Below are 13,711 nucleotides of genomic sequence, written 5' to 3'. Positions count from 1 at the left end.
TTTATTTGGATATGCATTCCTCGTTTAATTTTTTTAAGAACGCTCCTATGCTGGAAAGTTTGGAGCTGAAATTTAGTGTAGATATGGGAGAAATGCAGTAAATACTAAATTGAATCTAGAATTACTTCTTCAGCAATATTGTATGTCATTACTAAAACATAAAGTGTTTTACTTAAAAAAAAAAAAAAAAAAAAAAATGGAGTAGTCTCCGATCATGATCGCACTTGATATACTTTTATTGCATTATTTTTTTATTTAATGCATAAATTCATTCATTTAGAAAATGAATTAAAATGCAATATAAAAAATAAAATAAAATTGTAAACAATACATTCCATGGCTAAACAAAACACACACTTTAAGTAGATTCAACTTCTATTTTGTTGATGCATATAAGAAGTTGAATTAATGGTTATTTTATTCATCGATTCACAGTACATCGATATAGTGCATGCTCTTAGTCTGAAGCAGGTTTACGAGCCAAAAAGAAATACATTGGCGTGAATATCTCTTTCCTGAAATAAAAGTTGTACAATAAATAAGTACATATATATAGATGGAAATAAGAGTATGATCATCTACGTACTGATGTTAATAAGTAACAAGATTTTAATATGTAATTTATACGTACGATTTATACATGGTCTAGTTGCAAAACAAACATGACAAAAAAAAAAGACTAATCATATGTCAACGTAATTCATTATGCTAAGTAGCCAAAGCATTTCTCAAAATGACGATAGAACCTAGTCTCGATTTGATTTAGTTTTCATTATCCAACTTCAACTTGATTGGGTTGAAATAATCTAAAATTAAATAATTAATTACCGGTAATTAGTGAGCTAAACTAAAATTTAAGTGTCACTTACTTTCCTCCAGCGACCAAACCATCAGCAGCTTGTTCTAGGAATTTGTGAACTCTTACACTTCCTTGTGGAGCCATTCCTACAGCTTCCAGAAACTTAACCTGCAAAAAAGACAGACAAATAACATTTACTTAGTGATAATATAATTACAAATTAAAGGCATGAGTACATATATTATTTATATGTATGGGAAAGCTTACCATAGTTCGAGTGACGAAATGGCCCAGGCGTGTTGCGCGGAAGTTACTTAACGAGAACTGACTAGAGTCCAAGACGGAATACCATGGAATTGGTGAGTCCACGGCGACATCTTTCTCCCACACAACCTTCCACGTCATCATCATATATGATAATTATAAAATAAATAAATATATATTGATTTTATTTGATTTTATTAAATATCCGAATCTTAATTTTTACCTCAAATCCAGCTTGCTTTAGAGCCTCAAGGCATTGTTTAGTTGTTCGAATATCCGGCAAGCCATTCCCGATCTCGATTTCGGCCTGTACTTAATTACATTATCATCAGAATGTGAAGAAAAATAATATGGTCCACTAAGTATATGTACTTCAAACATTATTGGAAGGAGTAATAAATTGTGGCATGCAATGAAGTTAATTAGTAAAACCTTTATTACCTTTATATTTTGATGTTCTTTGTTTTCTGGGTTGAAAGAATGGGTCATGCACCATTCATATGCACCAAAACATTGCCCTGGCTTTAGCACCCTGTAAATTTCTTTGTAGCATCCGTACTGAGATTAAATTAGAAAATAGACGTACGAGTAAATTCAGGCATTTCGAATAAGTCCAACAATAAATCAAATTGAAATTTGAGAAGTTGATTTCGGTTCAATCTGATGAAGTCGCTCCAAAGAAAAATCACATACAGCATCTGGTGCGTGACAAGTAGCTTCAATTGCATAAATAGCATCAAAACTATTGTCAGGAAGTGGCATCTTCATGAAATCGGCCTACATAAATTAATTAAGGACACTATTATATATTTGGAGATAATAAAATATTTATACTGTTTGCATTCAACTATACTGATTTGCATTAGAATGTTTCGACACTTATATGGTAAAGTAGAATGTTTCTACATAATTTATGAGTTAACCTTGACGAAATCACAATTGTCCACTCCGGCTAAACGATTTAGCTCCTGACAAGAGAATTTTCACTTTGATCATGAGTTCAATCGTCGAAATTAACTTACGAAATATAAATAAATAACCTTAAATCGATACATAAAGATTAAAGAAAGTTGAGTGTGTATGTGTTACCTTTCCTCTGCTGATTTGATACTCATTGTTGTTTAATCCTGTCACCGATGTTAAACTGCAGTAAATTTGAATCACAAACCAATATTAAACCGAATTTATATTCATCGATTAAAAGCAAATTTATAAATATTTTTTATTTTGCCAAACGAACTGAATCTTTAACGTAAAACTAAGAAAACCGATCGAAACGAATGAAATCAATTTGACGATTGATCAATTCGGTTAGAAGTTGATTCGATTCTCAATGAGACCGATCCTAAAGAGAGAGATTCAAATTGATAATGGTCCGCATAAAAACTTTATTGAGAAATGAACTAAAACAGCCCAATCATATCCTTGATAAATGTACCTGAATTGAGCAATCTCTCTTAATGGGCCTCCAATTCCACATCCAACATCCAAAACCTATTACCAAAAAGGTCAAAATACTATATCGATATATTTGGTATTTTATATCGTTAGGTTCAGATCTATATTTAAATGAAATTATTGATTAAATATATTTTATCAAATATATGTTCAAATAATTGAATTTAAAGATACAAAATATTATATATATTACGGTTTTTCTAACCAGTACAATATTATATAGGATAAATATTTAATAAAACATTATATTATAGAAAAATTGTAAAATTTATCCATACAAAACTACACATGATATATAATTTTTTCAAAAATTATGTTATTTTTCATAAATATTTATAATCTTTTCATAATAATGAAGGATTTTTAATGCTTATCGAATGTAATATTGCACTGGTTAGAAAAACCGTATATTTTGATATAAATAAAATATAATATTTTAATACAATCCATAAAATATTCGAGTAATTTAGAATAGTTTAGAGTTGACGGACCTTTTGTCCAGGTTTGAGACCAAGTTGTAAAGCAATAAAATGCTCATATCTTTTGATACCCTCTCGCATACTCTCTCCTTTCGATCTAAATAAAATTCAGTAGAAGCATGGCAATATTTATAATCTATATATTCTGAAAATATTCAAAAAAATAAATCTATATATTATGAAATAAAAAATGTAAAAGAAGAAGAAGAAGGTAAACATATATAAAATTAATTAATGAATGTATTAATTGACCTGGGTGCAAAGTGGAAAGATTCACCCCATCCATACTCATAAAAGCTTGTCACAAGGTCATAGTACTTGTTAGCCTGAAAATTGAAATCCAATAAATGAAAAACAAAACCTTTATAGTTTGCACATTATTAGGACAATACTATATATCTGATAAGTCATAACTGTGTTAATCAAACTATAACTAAATTAAATTTCACTCAAATTTGATCTGATATCATTTAAAAATAAACTATGATCAAACAATTTTTATACACTCTCCGATCCACTTCAAATATCGCGTAATAAAAATTGCGAATCTTAAAAAAATAATTTATGATAGAAAAAAATAATACGTCTATCCATTATTTATTATGCCAAAGACATAAATAATTTCTGCAAATAGAATAATTGTTAAAATTAATATAAGGATAATATTGGAAAGAATAGATGGATTTCATAAAACAACATTTAAAGTGGACCAAATCAAAATTTATAACTCTATATTTGAAGTGGACCGAAAAAAATATTTATTAATTTAATATCTGATTGAAAAAAAATTAACTAACAAAAACGTATCATGATGTTTTTTATTTTTTTTTAATGAAAATCATGATGATTTATTAAGGCACAATACTAGGGAGTCTAAGATCATACCAAGTCAGTGTACTCAGCTGTTCTCTTTTCTTGCTCACCTCCGTAAATAGTATGGTACTTCTCATATCTGAATTATGCAATAAATGCCACATGAAAAACAAATTATATCGTAACGCTACTATTAAAAATTATATCGTCACGCTATTCGAAATTTACAATAAAATTAAATCAGATAATAATCTAATACTGTATTTATTTTACTTAGGGATGGTACCATTCGTTATTCGGAAAAAAGGGATGGTACCATTCAATAAGACTGACACTGACAATTTATAATTTATTTAGAATGAATTATTTATGGAAGTCGTATATTTTTGTTAAAAAAATGAATTTACTTTGTTGTCATATTTCATTTGGTTTGATAAAAATAATCAATTTGTTCTCATTTAGACTATTACAGAGTCTGAAATAAAAATCATTTATATTATCTCATTGGTTAATAAAGTCTAACTAAGATCGATCGAGCCAAACGCTCAAAGACTTTTATAAGTTCATTAATCGTGTGCACATCATTTTGTATTTATTTTATTTTTTTAGTTTATGTAACGTGCACATCATTCTCTTTTTTACGTGTTAAGTGCGGGATTCCATTCTTCATATTATATCAATAAATGAATAATTAAGTTTTATTAAAGAAAGGAGAGTCATCGCGACGATATATAAATTAGATAATGTAAAATATGTAAGTAGTGATCCAAACAACAACGAATTTAGTAATAAAATATAACATACAGTGTATATATAATAATTTTTTTTATCCCACAGGATAGAACGTATTTATATACTACCTCCATTTCAAAATAATTATAAATTTTTCAATATAAATTATATATAAAAATTTGTATCTATTTTGAGACGGAAGTAGTATTTCATTAGTGTTTATACGTCAAAAATAAAAAATCTAACCCTAATTGCAGTACTCCAAACTTATATTCAGGTACATGGATCCAAGACAGCAGGAGTACTCTTTCACGGTGGTATTACTAGTAATACCTGTTTTCCGTTTTAAAATGGAATAATTTATCTTTTTTCCCCCAATGAAATTCGACTTCAATACCTTTGTCTTAATCATTAGAACATTATACTCTTGGTTAATAACTTCCTTTATTAATTAATCGAAACATTGATATACGATATTGAGACTAGAGTATAGCTTCCAAAGTTTAATTATCGTGTTCCTGATGGTTTAAACCAAAATTAAAGACGATATCAGGTTTATTTTTAAGTCTTATTACATGTACGCCATATACACCATATGCTTCTCATGATAGTAATTTACCGGCTAAAAAAACGAAAGATTTCGGATTCCATTGTACTAATACTAACTACATATTGGACGAAGAGTTTTCCTAAAGTTAATTAATTTCCAGGCATGATCTCAAACCAGAAAATCAGTAACGTTTTTAATATTTTTTTAATAATAATAAACTCTATATATATATTACGTTAAATAAACTGTATGTTTAACATGTATCAAACTCAATTTCTAATTATGTAGTGTCGACTTTCAAAAGAAATATTATGTAGTGTCGGAACTCGGAAATATATCATTTTCATTTCATGGACAAAGGTATTCGTCAAGGAATTAAAAGCTTACTCTTCAACAGCAGAGAGGACATGAGTTTTCTCGAGACCTCCACCGACGCCCGAGGCAAGATCCATTGCTCCACTTTTCGACATCCTTTCGAACTGAAGAAAACTTAATTAGATTCTGGAGAATGTACCAGTCAGAAAATGCAAGAAAATGAACGAAAACTTGTGATTATATACTCGCTACTAGCTAATACTATATATTAATGTGCTAAAATAACTTACTAAAGAGAGAAGAGGAAGTTTATATAGTGTAATTGCCTTTGTGTTAATAGGCTTGATGCTGTGCATAGTCTTTAGGATCGGTCTGTGTATATATAGAGAAAGTTGGCGATTTTTCTTCAAGGTAAATTGTAAAAAAGTTTTTGTACGGAGTAATATATAACGATAATATTAATTTATTTTGTGAATGTTTATACAAATTTTTGGCCCTTTTTTTTTTAAACACTAATTTTTTTTTTTTTGACCCTTAGAATAATGTTTCAGTTTACATAAAGAAAAAATGTTTCAGTGCCTTATCATATTCCTCATCAAATTTACACGTTTTCGTCAATGATCACTTCAAAGCATTTTTGGATTGACTTAGAAGTTAATGTGCATATGTCGTTTTCAAGTCTCGATCATAACAAATTAAAAGTTTCGGGATCAAGATGTAATTATTAAGAGTTTAAAACCAATCATGAAACTTTAGAAAATCGAAGGACTCAGTGTTATTACCCTTTTTTGGTTTTAAAAGTACATGAAAACTTAAAAGCCAAAATTAAGCACTTAGTCCCTCATAGTTATTTTTTTTTGCTACATTGTTCCTCATATTTCAGTTCAAGTCTTTAGTCCTTACATTTGATATTCAGTTAGGGTATTTAGTCTCTCAGGGTTAAACTTCCGTTAAAATTTGCTCGTGTGTCCAATCTAACCAATGACATCACGCCACGTGTCGCTTATTGGAGAACTTTAACCACATCACTTTAGTTTGTCACTAATCCAAGCTGATTGGGTTAAACTTATCCATCTTCCCAATCATACCTACACAAAACGTGATTTCCCTCTTGGTTATCGGTTAAATCGGTTCAACCTTCGGGTAATCGATCGGTTGAACTGAACCCGAATAAATTTTTGGCTTAAGTATAAAACTGAGATTTGGCCTCACTCCCTTAGGGTTTTTAACACCCTTCGCCCCCTTCCTTACTTGGTCACTCATCGCACTCACCTAAAACCCCCTTGATGCTCTGCTTCTAATCTCCGACAACCACAACTCGTCACCGCCTCCAATCTCCGACGACCATCCTCTCTCTTTCTGCTGGCTCTCAATTCGAGTTCTACCTCGTCACTCATAGTTCTTTGTCAAACATCAGACTTTGAGTCTTTACCATCCATCTCCACTCCTTTCTCCAAACCCGATTCTCTCATCACTTGATTAACCATCAAACACCATCAACAATTGATAAACTCTAGATTTTAGAGTTTATTACTTTTTTATATTTGAGTTTTTGTTATTAAATCGAGTATTAGTGTTTATTTTAGTTGGTATTATGTTTGTTTTAGTTTTTCTTTATGTTTGTAGGCAAAACATATCAAAACAAGTAAAATAGATGGGAGTTTATGCACAAGTTTTGACTTTATCGCAAATTTCTAACAATGTCCAATTAAAATCAACAAATGTATTTAACATGAAAGTTGTAGCTCTATGTCTTAACTTTCCAACGCATCAAGAATTAAGTCATTTGGACACCGAGAGCTCAAGATAGAAAGAAATTACGAAAACTAGATAGACAGAGGAGAAAGCCGGCCCGACTGCGGCCAAAAGCAGCGCAGCTGCGCCCGGAGGATAGGTTGCGCGCCCAATTTTTCCTATTTCGCTCAAGTTTCCTATTTTTGACTTGTTTTTAGCCCTTAGTATAAATAGAAAAACACAATAGGAGTTTTAGATTATTCAGAGAAGATCATAGAGAGCTAGGAGCAAGAATTTCTTTCGTTCTTCATCTATGAATCGTGTAATTATGCTGCTCTCTTGTAAGTTTGCTTTAGTTATGCGCAGCTAAACGCTTTGTTTTAGGGCTTTGCTAGATCTATAATCTAATTCATGTTTATTACTGAGTTTCATGTTTAATCTAGTTATTGGATTCCAATTTTTTACATTGTGTGCTCACTGCTTTCAATTGCTTAGCTACCAATTGATTAATTGTTCTTAACAACAAAACGAGAGTGTGAGTTTTGGATTAGAACCTGAATATAGAATCGCATGTTTAATATATTCACAAGAAATGATGAGTTAATTGCTATTAGCATAGAGATAAAGCTAATGGACTTGCGAACTTAGCTCGATATATTACTCATTGGAATTGCTTTACCTTCTAATACCATAGAGATATAGGGTTAGAGTAAAGTGATTAGGTTAATTCACATAGAGATATGCTTTTAACTGTTAATGGATATTTGATAATTGGAATGATTTGACGAAATTAAATATAAACTTAGTAGGAACACCGATGATGGTTATAGTGAATCTGAATGCCCTAAAATCTTCGCATCTATGATATCAATCGTTGTTTTATTTGCTTTATCTTAATTTGCATGTTAGTACGTTCATCATTGCTCTATTCATTCGTTTGACCTAGTTCACAAGGAGATAATACTAATATTTAGTAGTTGTTAGAACACATTTCTCTGTGGGATCAACATTCTTTCTTATCATTATATTATTTATGGCGACGCGTGCACTTGCGTGTGCGATTTAGCCCAACAACAATCGCCAAAAAAATGAATTGAATGATGCTACAATTCAGATCCGAATGATGCCACGATTTCGATCTGATGTTGTGGGGTCTGAATTCGATGATGGAACTCCAAAACTGTAAGGAAGAAAGTCATGAAATCTATAAAAACGATGAAGAGGTTGAAGAAAGAGTGGATCTTGTGATTTTTTTGTTTTTTATAATCTGGATCTGTTATTTTCTGTCTCTTTTTTGTCTTCTTTTATATTATATATAATATAATACTACAATAAGTTTATTATTCAATTAGTGTGTCAATAAATACGGATGGAATGGAAATATTGTTGCGTCAAATTGAAACGATATGGATGGATGGATTCTTTTCATTTTAGTTTACTAGTGAGTATAATCTTTAGAGCTTGTAGCTGCACTTGCCCAAAAAAACAAAATTCGATACTTTACAACTCGAATCGAATCACTGATTGATTGATTGATGCTTGTTCTAGTTTTCTTTTCAGCTTCTTCTTCGTTATGTTATCCAATTTTGGGTTCTTCACTCGACTTTAAGCTCTCTGGTCACTGTGTTTCGTGTCACTGTTTGAGTGAATTGATTTGATGGATCTAGGTATTTAGTGGAAGAGATCAGTAGTAATATGCTCTTCTAACTCAAGGGGTTTGATAAAGGAAGAAAAGTTGTGATTTTTATCGGGTGAAACGATATGGATGGAATATATATGGATTGGAAATTGCCACAATGACATTTGACTTTTGAGATTGAACATTGGGAAAAAAAAATTAATTCGGTTATTTGTCTGTTAACCAAACCGAACTGAAATAATTTGTCGGCTACTTAAGCAAGAGCCAAAGCGCATTTTAACCTCAGCCAAAATTTAATTTGGATTCGGTTCAACCGATCGATTACCCGAAGGTCGAACCGATTTAGCCGATAATCAAGAAGGAAATCACGTTTTGTGTAGGCATGATCGGGAAGAGGGATAAGTTTAACACAAACAGCTTGGTTTAATGACAAACTAAAGTGATATGGTTAAAGTTTTCCACGTAAGCTACACGTGGCATGATGTTATTGGTTAGATTGGACACATAAGCAAATTTTAATGAAAATTTAATTTGAAGGACTAAATATCTTAACGGAATACCAAATATAGGGACTAAAGATCCGAACTGAAACATAAAGAATGATATAATCAAAGAAAATAAACATAAAGGACCGAATGCTTAGTTTTGCCAAACTTAAAAGCAGCAAGCAAATTTTGACGTCGAAGAATCGAAGTCCACCATTACCATTCACCAGAATCACCACCACCAAGCAACCACATAATTGGTTTAACGATCAATCTCGCTGTAAGTATGATGTCTCCCTATACTTCTCTTTAATGGGTTTCAATCGGTTGGCAATAGCTAATATTGTAAAAATTGTTATGAGCGATATCATAAATGGAGAAAACTCGTACGATATGTTATGATCTTGTAATTTATTTGGGGGGCGTCCTATATGAAATTGTAATGCTTTGCTTGTATACAGAATTTTGATTCCATCCTTTTAACGGGATTGTGAAACTAAAAGGCTGATGATTAATTATGAAATTGAATTTTGAAACTTTGACTTGAAGTTAAGCTGATGTTTGCTGTTCAAAGTTCAAACGATGCGAAATTGAATCGAAGCTCTGGTCAATGCGAAAATGAATTTCCTTTGTTTGAAATCGGAAATTTCTAAGGTTAAGAGTAGATGGTTTTTGTTGGTTCAACCTGTATTCTGTGTTGGAAGTTTAGAAACATAAGTTTAAGGATAGGAAGCAAGAATGTGGATGAGAATGGTTGGTTGTGATGGCTACGTGTGCAACTTTATATGTTAAGAATTTGAAAATGGAACTGACAAGTGGATTTCTAATCTCTTATACTGGCTGCTTGAAATTCGAAGAGCGTCTTGTCAACCTGCAATGTAGGTTATATTGATCTGAATCTGATTGTCTATCCTTCAAAAAATCATTTTCTAATTAAAACTGGTGCTTAATTAAAGATTAGAGCTGGGTGATTGTACAATGGTTTATAAACAATATCCTGGGAACTTAGGATTAACGGTGAAACAATTAGAACTTCCTGTTGAAGAGTGTCGTCTCATAAATTCACAGTTCTTCTTTATCCTACCATAATAACCTTCTTTTTTTTATTTTTGAACCGTGGCTGTCGTTATTGGATAATTTGTTAACATGGGCAGTATCAATCACTACAAAGTTCTATATTTGTTTTTTTGTATCTTACTGATAACTCATGTCTTATGTTTGTAGAACCGATTGCATCTGGAGAAAGGAAAACTCTACTGTCCTAAGTTCTTGTACTCATTTTGAGCTCCTAATTATTGGATCAAAATGGAGGATGACAGTGATTTTACGTTTGCTAAGGCAAGTTTTATGCTTTCAGTCATTAACGTGTTTTCCCCCCTCTGAAACGCTTAAGCAGCAGAGTGCAGACTAGCATTTCATGGAACATTCTAAAGCTTTTTTTTGTTACTTTTAGGTCAGTGCACCTGTTGACCAAGACAGTTCTGAGGCTAAGAATCTTGCATCAGATATTGATAGTATTACTATCAAAGATAAATCTCTAGATACTAATAGAAATAGTGGGGAGCTTTGGAAATCACCGAGTAATACCAGCTCCACAAAACAGGAAACTGTTGGTTCTTTGTCTTTCAATGTTATCGATGCATCCTCCTCAAAACAATCCATTGATATCTCAAGAAAAGAGGCATTTGGAGATGGCAGCACTTCAGCGACAGATACAAAACAGAAAACCCCAGGGAGGAAGGCCACAGCTCGAGCCAAAGTTCCTTTCGAGAAAGGTTATAGTCAAATGGACTGGATGAAGCTTACAAGAACACATCCTGACCTTGCAGGTGAATTTAGTTTAAAGTACAATTAGAATGCTGGTGAATAATTTTTTTATTAATACTAGTTTCCTTCTTAATGATCTTAGTCATTGGTTTTGGTATGATTGTTGAGTATAAATGTGTGTGGTGTGTTTTCACTTATGATTGCCTGACTTATCGTTTGGGCAGAGACGTGTGTTGAACCATAAGCCACTGAGATTACATGTTTTGCTCTATGTTATACTACTATTTAGCAACTGGCACTTGGTGTTTATTTAATGCCACTGTTATTGTATTTCAACTGTTGAAATGCTAGTATGAGTTTGTCTGAGGTTGGGATATTGATTATGGATAAAGATTTTTGTTCATTCATGGATTCTTGGCATTCAGGATTGAACGGAAAGTCAAGCAAGAGACTCATTTCCATGGATGAAGTTAAACAAAACCGAACAGGGGATGCTATGTGGACTGTACTAAAAGGTCGTGTGTACAATTTAGCTCCATACATGAAGTTTCACCCTGGAGGTATCGATTTATATTTGTGCTTCTACTATCTCTTCTGACGGAACATGTATAGATTCCTTGTTCTATCCATGTCATGATGTTTTCTGATTATTTTGGCGTATCTTTTTTGCAGGTGTTGATTTACTTATGAAGGGCGTAGGAAAAGATTGTACATCATTATTCAGTATCCTTTAGTTTTTTCCATATTCGACTCAGGTTTCTTGCCCTTTAAGTTAACATGTATCATTGACCCCTCGATTTCTTATGCAACTGTCTTCTTTAACCGTGCTTTCAGATAAATACCATGCCTGGGTAAATGCCGAATTCTTACTAGAGAAGTGCCTTGTTGGCGTATTGGACGGCGGTCAGTGAATAGAATGGTCTGAGATTCGTTCTAGTCTAACATGAAACGATATAGCACCCCCTTTAATTCTTCGAGATAACAATTTGTCGTGTAATTCTTGGAATAAGAAACCCTTGATGTAATTTTGATGCATGAAATGCTAAAAGAATAATGTGGTTCATTTTGCGTGGTATGGATTTGTTATCATAAGATCACTTTTTCGTAATTCTTGGCTTATCCAACTCTCGTGGCCAATGAGCATTAGGAAGAAGTATTACGCGTCTTCTATCCTTTTGCAAGCTTTAAGCCTCGTTTGGGTTAGCGACTGAGGCGACGGATAAGATAAGTTTATTCCTAAATCACAATTCTCCGAAGTTTATTCGTGGGAGCCTTTTACTTCTTACCTAAGGCAGGCAGGACTCGAGAGACAAGTCCTTCAATATTGGTTTACATCACAATATTCAAAAATCATAACTCCATTTTCGGTAAAGGGGGGTGAAACTACAAGGCATAAACCCTAGCTAACATATTCATTTTCATATACATACCGAATCTACAGCGCAGGGAAGGAAGCTACTAACATTTTTCACAATATAAGGTGAACGGAACCGGTTTGTGTTTTTGGTCAGGTTAATCGGACAAACTCTAGCTACGGAACAGGCCCTAACATTTTTCAAAGGGATGTATAGATTTTAGTCATCATTGTTCAAATTGGAAAATGATAATTTTCCTTTAGTTGGACTTATTCTGATTTTTTCTTTTCCATATACAAAGGGAGCGATTTAGAACTTTTAAAATGGATTTGATTCCAATTTTTGTTAAATGTGCAGAGTTGACTGAGGAATCGGCAACCAAGCTAGGTAAAATTTCAGACTTCTTTGTGTTTTCCGGGTTGCTCAAGCTCATCGGCTCTGCTAGGAACCGGTGAGTTGATTTATATATACACTTTCATGCAGTATATTCCTCTAAAAATAATTGAGTAATCTATCAATTTTTGGTTTAACTTTTTCTCTGAATATTTAATCAACCTTCCCTCCGTAATTGCTTTTCACTTTTTCTATACAAGATTATACTATATATTCTGCAACTGCTATAAGAAACAATGTTTTCTTTAAGTAGCAAGGGTTTATCCAAAATGAGTCGCATGTTACAGAGAGAAAGTTGCAAAAACACGTGTTACTGTAGTAAATTTAACTTACCATGGGAAATCTAATGCCAATATTCCGATTTCTGCACAAAAGAAATTTCAAAGGTTTTTGAATCATAAACTCCAATCTTAAGTGTAATGAGCTTTCCATTCAGCTAAACTTAGAGAATATGATCATAAACTCATATATCTAAGTGACCTTAAGTATAGTAGTACCTACTGAATCTAAATATCTAAAAGCCAAAACATAAAAATAAATAAATATCCCAACTTTGTTAAGCTAATTAAGAGGAAAACGGCTGTTCATAGTCCCATTTCAAATATACGATGATCATCTACATTACAGCCGTAAACAATCTGTAGATAAAAAAAATTAGAGATTAAAATTGTGGCGAATTATGAACCGAATTTTTGAATACTTTTTAAAATATGACAATCAATTAAGGAATAAATCATAGATCCTTGACGGTCTTATTTCTTGATCACTATCACATCTTTAAATAGCATTCAAGTAATACCCTTTTGATTTCACCGAACTCACTTGTGGAACTGCCAATCAAGATATCTTGTAGAATTTGTCACATCCCATAAACAATTCCTTCTGGATGTGAGAAGATGAACCATGAACATACATTGAACAAACAAAA

General features: G+C 32.2%; 2 protein-coding genes across 2 annotated transcripts; one reads left to right on the top strand and one right to left on the bottom strand.

Annotated features, from left to right (window-relative positions):
• Positions 1-457: 457 nt before the first annotated feature.
• Positions 458-5,565, bottom strand: LOC139881092 (cycloartenol-C-24-methyltransferase-like). The gene is made up of 13 exons (XM_071865623.1): positions 5,483-5,565; positions 3,886-3,952; positions 3,253-3,326; positions 3,013-3,097; positions 2,502-2,557; positions 2,153-2,207; positions 1,987-2,031; positions 1,757-1,840; positions 1,505-1,621; positions 1,287-1,370; positions 1,067-1,192; positions 870-967; positions 458-515 (listed from the first exon to the last, which is right to left on the bottom strand). Exons 1-13 carry the CDS (start codon positions 5,563-5,565, stop codon positions 458-460), a joined length of 1,032 nt encoding a protein of 343 aa, XP_071721724.1.
• A 5,008-nt stretch (positions 5,566-10,573) lies between these two features.
• Positions 10,574-11,946, top strand: LOC139881099 (cytochrome b5 domain-containing protein RLF). Its single transcript, XM_071865628.1, has 5 exons — positions 10,574-10,606; positions 10,722-11,097; positions 11,461-11,595; positions 11,708-11,758; positions 11,870-11,946. Exons 1-5 carry the CDS (start codon positions 10,574-10,576, stop codon positions 11,944-11,946), a joined length of 672 nt encoding a protein of 223 aa, XP_071721729.1.
• The last annotated feature ends 1,765 nt before the right edge of the window (positions 11,947-13,711 follow it).

The sequence above is a fragment of the Rutidosis leptorrhynchoides genome, unplaced genomic scaffold (genome assembly GCF_046630445.1).
Source record: "Rutidosis leptorrhynchoides isolate AG116_Rl617_1_P2 unplaced genomic scaffold, CSIRO_AGI_Rlap_v1 contig113, whole genome shotgun sequence".
Lineage (NCBI taxonomy): Eukaryota > Viridiplantae > Streptophyta > Magnoliopsida > Asterales > Asteraceae > Rutidosis > Rutidosis leptorrhynchoides.
Note: the sequence above shows the minus strand (reverse complement) of the source record. Positions and strands in the feature narration are given on the sequence as shown.

Bases quoted from the DNA above. Each gene is read 5' to 3' on its own strand.
- LOC139881092 (XM_071865623.1), bottom strand. From the start codon at position 5,565: ATGTCGAAAAGTGGAGCAATGGATCTTGCCTCGGGCGTCGGTGGAGGT. The intron at 1,622-1,756 runs GTATGTGATTTT...ATTTAATCTCAG, and splicing joins CTTGTCACGCACCAGATGCT to TACGGATGCTACAAAGAAAT. The intron at 1,371-1,504 runs GTAATAAAGGTT...AATTAAGTACAG, and splicing joins AAGAACATCAAAATATAAAG to GCCGAAATCGAGATCGGGAA.
- LOC139881099 (XM_071865628.1), top strand. From the start codon at position 10,574: ATGGAGGATGACAGTGATTTTACGTTTGCTAAG. The intron at 10,607-10,721 runs GCAAGTTTTATG...TGTTACTTTTAG, and splicing joins GTGATTTTACGTTTGCTAAG to GTCAGTGCACCTGTTGACCA. The intron at 11,098-11,460 runs GTGAATTTAGTT...CTTGGCATTCAG, and splicing joins AACACATCCTGACCTTGCAG to GATTGAACGGAAAGTCAAGC.